At 44.2% G+C, this 6,000-nt stretch overlaps 1 protein-coding gene across 2 annotated transcripts in view; it reads left to right on the top strand.

Annotated features, from left to right (window-relative positions):
• Positions 1 to 360: 360 nt before the first annotated feature.
• The window catches only part of LOC111157957 (ceramide synthase 5), a 31,267-nt gene continuing 25,627 nt past the window's right edge, over positions 361 to 6,000 (top strand). For both annotated transcript variants that reach the window (XM_022519716.1, XM_022519715.1), the window contains exon 1: positions 361 to 603. In XM_022519716.1, the coding sequence (XP_022375424.1) occupies positions 407 to 603 (197 nt within the window). In that variant the 5' untranslated portion in view covers positions 361 to 406. The remainder of the gene's footprint in view (positions 604 to 6,000) is intronic.

The raw sequence follows: 6,000 nt of genomic DNA, 5'->3' as shown, positions 1-6,000 counted from the left end.
AGGGAGCTAGGCCTGAAATAGGGGTGTAGCCGTGGCTGGAGGACAGTGAAGAAGGGGAAGAGTGGCCGAAACCCTTGGCAAAAATGGGCGGGGCCAGAGCTCAAGGACCGCGGGACGGGATGGAGGCGGGGCGGGGAAGTGAGGCATGGCCAGGCCAGGGGCGGGGTCCTAAGGAGAGGCGGCCCCGGGGGCCGCAGTCAGGGAGGTGGGTGGGTGTGGAGCCGAGATGGGCGGTGAAGAGGCCCGGCCCCACGGAGGAGGCGGGCTGAGACTTGCCGGGGACGAGAAGGGGCCGGAACGGGGTGGCAGCCGGTCGGGCCCCGCCCCGGGGCCGCCTCCTCGCGGGTTCCGTTGGCTAAAGCTGCAGCTGAGGCTGTGGCGGCAGTGGCCGCGGGGCGGGCGTAAGATGGCGACAACGACGGCTGGAGCCCTGGGCCTGCTGTGGGGCTGGCTGTGGAGCGAACGCTTCTGGCTGCCTCAGAACGTGAGCTGGGCCGACCTCGAGGGGCCGGGCGACGGCTACGGCTACCCGCGGGCGCGGCACGTCTTCTCGGCATTCCCAGTGGCTGCGGGCATATTCTCCGTGCGGCTGCTCTTCGAGCGGTGAGAGTCCGCGAGCGAGCGGCGCGGAGGGCCGGGGCCAGGGCCGGGGCGCGGGCCGCTGGGGCCCGCTTGCGGGGAGAGACCGAGCACCGGAAGCATCAGTGCGGAGAAAGCCCGGAAGCAGGGGCTGGGAAAGCCTGGGCCGCCGCGCGGGATGCTCGGAGGGTGGCCGAGGTGGTCGCGGAGCCTAGGTAAAGACCGAGTTTGGGGCGTGGACAGTGAAAGAGCCGGAGTCGGTGGAGGGACGCTGGGGCCTCTCCATCTCCGATCCCGGAGGTCGCCTGGGGGGTCTTCTAGGCCTGCTCCCAGCATCCAAGAATTCTACTGACGGGAAGCAGGTTGTGTGTGTGCTGCGGCCGAGAGCCCGAACAGCCAAAGCGAGAAACAGGAAAGGGTCACGGGAACCAGCACTAGTTGGGGCTGTGGAAGCTCAAGGGTTAACGCAGAGCCAGCCCTTCCGAGAGCAAGGTTGGACTCTTGAGAGTTGAGGGGAACAGGGTTAGGCCCCAAGGCTTGGTCTGTCGGTTCATGGACGTGTGTGTGAGAGAGAGAGAAAAAAATTATAGTATATATTCTCACTCCCCCCTCCCCCCAAAATGCTGCCAGAGACCGCAAGACAGTAGAAATCTGGTAGGGATGAGGCGTGGTGGAGCCTGAGGCTTCCAACGTATGGAAAGGTGTCAGATTAGTTGCAGAACAGGCCTTGGAGGCCCGAGATGGAAGGAGGAGTGGTCATTTTGAAAGGATGAGAGCCTGAGGGCTTAAAAGAGGACACTTGTATTGAGGCAGCTTCTAAGTTTAGCAGAATCACAGCTTTCTTTTCCTGACCTTGTGTTTTGGTAAAAGTGATTTCACTTTTCTTTGAGTGGTTAGTATCTGCTAAGATACAATGTTCACAGAGGACTTGATTAGATTTTATAATGTGGACTTAGAGCTGTGGGTGATTTTGATCAAACCTACTCAGACTCCAGGAAAGGAGACTTCTTTCCGCATAGGTCTCAGGTAATGAAGATGGCATTTTTGACATCTCTTGTTCATTTGGCCCTTATGCAGAGCAGAAATGCCCTTTCTAGGATGGAAGTATATTGCAAATGATCTTTTACTCTCTGGAAAATTAATGTTATGTGTTTTGGATTACTTTGGATTACTTTTGGATTAGTTTGGATTACTAATCTTTGATATTTTTTATATGTAGCTAGCTTGCCATTCATCCATTTATTCATAATGTTTGTGTATTGTTACCAAAGCACTCTGTCAGACAGTCACGTACAAAAATGAAGATGCTTTTAACTGAAGCAAATGAAACTGAAAGATCTAAATGCTTTTACTGGGTCCTTGGGAACTTATTGTTGCCATTTTAAAAGTATAGTCATTGTATTAAATATTCCTCGTGTAGGGGCAAAAACCACTTATCCCTTTTAGGAATAATCTGGTTCCAAATACTCTCCACCTTGGCAACTGTGTATGAGGACTGAAAAAAAGAGAAAGAATGTAATGACTAAAAAGGAAAATATACAATTCAGGACAGAAAAAATTTAATTGTCCTAGGAAGAGATCCTCTGCTTTTTATATATGCCAACATGGAAATTTCATCATGTCAGTGGTAAGAGGAAATAGCTTGTTTCTTGTAAATACCCATTTCGTATAAACTTGCGTGTATCTTCAGATTTCCAAAGAGTTCCCTCAGACGCTTGTGAAGACTTATATATCCCCTGGCAGAGCTGCTGGAAAGGATCCTTTACCTGTGGGAATTCTATCTGAATGTTTCTATGGTGCTCCAGTGTCCAGGGAATAAGGGTGGATGGGGACACTGAGCTGAAAGCATTCTAGTATGATATTCCTTGGCTAGTAAGGTCAGGCATCTTGTTCATCCCATGATTGACTTTAGGAAAGTTTAACCCTAGAAGCAGTCTTGCTATTTTGTTTCTTTTTATAAAACCTATTAAGCAGTAGATTTGACTGCAGGATTATCAGTTCCTCTCTTGCTACACTGGCCTTCCATAAAAGTAGTAGAATCCACTCTTAGCGTATAGTAACAGATGTATTAGAAATATTGGTACAGTTAATTGTCTTTCCTACGTTTTCTCATTTCTCAAATCGGTTTCTAGAAGTGATTCATGTAGTAGTCATAGACTGTAAGAGCTAAAACTCCAGCCTTTTTTTATAGATAGTAAGCTAAGGCTTAGAAACATCCCGCAGCTTTTCAGAGGTTTCATACTCACTGGGGAACTAAGATCCAGATCATTTTCCTAAGCCTCAAGGTTTAACCCACTTCTTCCAATATTCTAAGATTTGGAGAACAAACCCATGCTCATCTTATTCTTGGTTATTTAATATAATGTATTTGACTTGAAGACTTTTTTTTTTTTTTTTTTTCAAATTGTTCTGCATATTTTAATGAGTCTTACACTATGCCCTTTGATAAATTATTACTATTTGTGCTGTTTTTAAGAATCTCCCAAAGAGGGACACCTGGGTGGCTCAGTTGGTTAAGTGGCTTTGGCTCAGATCATGATCCCAGGGTCCTAGATCGAGTCCCATGTCATGCTCCTTGTTTGGTAAGGAGCCTGCTTCTCCCTCTGCTTTTGCTCTTTCTCTCTCTGTCCCTCTGACAAAGAAATAAAAATCTTTAAAAAAAAAAAAAAAATCTCCCCAAGAATAGGGGCGCTTGGTTGACTCAGTAAGAAGAACATGTGACTCTTAATCTTGGGGTGGTGAGTTCAAGCCCCAAGTTGGGTGTTGAAATTATTAAAAAATAAATAAACTTAAAAAAAAATCTCCCAAAGAATAAACATAGCATTTACAGTTTGGTCTTACTTTCTCATCCTTTTCATCAACTACACTGAGCTTTTTTTTTTTTTTAAGTTCTCACATTCCCTGGAGAACTACATCTGATAGGGATGACTTGAAAAGGCGCCTGACCATAATAAGTAAAGTGTTTGTATCTAGCTAGCTATTTTGCTGAAGAACTGCAGGTAGGAGATTATTACCTACCAAAGAATGGAGGTTTTCCTTTGTGGGGCTCGGGTGAATGGTTGTATTCTGGTGGGCTGCACCTTGCAGAATGCCTCAGGAATAGCATGTGGTCAGTAAGTATTTATTGAATGTTTGAAAAGGGTCTATCCTCATCTACACAGATGCCCAGAGGAGTGACTAGAATCTAGATCTTCAACCTGAAATAGATGTTTGGCTTAGCTGAGAGAGGCAAAACTAAAATTCCTTTGTTTCTGGTTAAATTTCATCGTACTATACATGCATGTTGTGCACCTTTCTACACGTTTTTTCTTTCTCCCCTCCCCATACACATATTCATGCTACCCTGTACTCTATCAAAACAGGGATAAGAAACTCTTCCATGTGTTTTTTAAAACTTCCTACTAAGTTCATGATAAAATTGTTTGAAACTTAATATCTAGTCGCTTGAGCACTTGTTTCTTGGGATCAAGCAGGAACTTGAGACTTAATATTGACACCCATCAGAGCGATATAGTCTCATTTATTTTGAATATGGTATTGCAATAGGAGCTTTGTGTTGCCAGAAGAAAATTATTTTGTGAATTATGCAGGAGATAGATGAGAGCTATCCATGCTGCTCATTCATTATTCCTGTCCCCTCTTCTCTCTTGTTACTTCCAAAGCAACCTCACTGGAGTGTGTAAAGAGCCTTCTCAATACCATACTCTGTCACAGGAGACTGAACAGACTCACTTGCTGGCCTGTCATGTAACTGGCAACAAGAGTAGTGACTCACTTTTTTTTTTTTTTTTTTTTTTTTTTTTTTTTTTGTGCACGTTTCTCAACCACTCATTTCATCTTCCTCTTGTAAGCCTTGCTACCTCCGCTACATACTGCCTTTCTTGTTTTCTCCCACTTCCGCTAAGTGGAGGTAGAACTTTTTTCCTCTCCCTGATAGGCCTGCTGCCCTCCTTCCAGATCCATGTCAGGTCACAGCGTTGTGACCCAGTATTAGTGGGTCCTCTAGACAGGGTAGAGGGGCTTTGGGAAAAATGGACAAAGCTGCTTACCTGGCTGTAAGGGAGACTGCCCCTTTCATTGCATCCCTAAAAGTACTCTGTTGGGCGTTATTGGGTTGTAAATCACAGAATCAAATCAGGTTTGCAGATCCAGCAGAGCAGGATTGGAAAGGTCAGTCACATGGTCCTGCCCTTATCTAAGAATCCACTTCTTAGTAAGCTCCAGACGGTCAGAAGCCTTATGTGTCCATCCTCTCTCTGGGGAAGCTTCTTCCCTAACCTTTTGTGTGCAGTGGGTGTTAAGACTCTGCAGAAAACTCTGAATACTGGAATGCTTGAGGTCAGGTTCCTGATTTATCCCCGGAGACAATATATTCGTCATAGAAAAGAAACATCAGATTTGCTTTAGCCACTTCCTGATTCAGAAAACTAACCCTAGATGGGTTAAGAAGAAATTAATGAAGAAGAGACAAGCAAATGAAATCTGCACCCTTCTTACAGAGTGGAAAGAGAGATATACCTCTTTTTGGCTTCCTCTCCAGAGGTATTTTTAGGCAGATGAAAGCTGCTCTTCGCTGAGTTTTGGACTCTCTGTGCTTGAACTCACACCTTAATCTTCGGGGAAGTTAATTGAAATGTTACTGCAGGGCACCTGGGTGGCTCAGTTGGTTAAGTGACTGCCTTCAGCTCGGTCATGATCCTTGAGTCGGGGAATTGAGTCCCACATCGGGCTCCCTGCTAGGCAGGGAGTCTGCTTCTCTTGCTGACCTCTCTCCTCTCATTTTCTCTCTCTCTCTCTCAAATAAATAAATAAAATCTTAAAAAAAAGAAATGTTACTACAAAGGGAGTTAACCATAATAACTTGTAACAACAACAAAAAAAATTGAAATTGGTTTTCCTAGAAACAAAAACAATTTTCCTAGATGTGAGGAATTCTCTCTGAATTATCTGAAACTGTGCAGTTTAGTGCAGTAGCCACTAGCTTTTGTGGATTTCGAATGTGACTAGTCCAAATGTGATGTGTTAGTTAGATGTGTTCTAGGGATAAAATACACATCAGATTTTGAAGACTGTGCAGGAAAAAAAAAAAGAAGGTAATATATCTCAAATTTTAACATTGGTTATATATTGATGTGATAGCATTTTGGATATATCAGGTTAAACAAGTATATTATCAATTAATTTAACCTGTTTCTTTTTTCCCTTTCTGAATGTGGCTGTTCGAAAATTTAAAATTATATATGTGGTGTGTATTATATTCCTCCTGAGCAGTGTTGATAAGTAATTCAAACAAATATTTATAACTGAAAAGAATTTTAATGTAAATTCACATTTGATTCATTTTTTTTTTTAGGACGAGAAGGTGATCCATCCTAAGTATATCAGACCCCGCTCTAAAGAACAGGTTTTTCTAAAAATTGT

This window comes from Enhydra lutris, unplaced genomic scaffold, assembly GCF_002288905.1.
Source record: "Enhydra lutris kenyoni isolate GAN:26980312 unplaced genomic scaffold, ASM228890v2 scaffoldscaffold56, whole genome shotgun sequence".
Taxonomy (NCBI): Eukaryota; Metazoa; Chordata; class Mammalia; order Carnivora; family Mustelidae; genus Enhydra; species Enhydra lutris.
The sequence above is the reverse complement of the archived record's forward strand: the minus strand, read 5'-3'. Positions and strand labels throughout refer to the sequence as shown.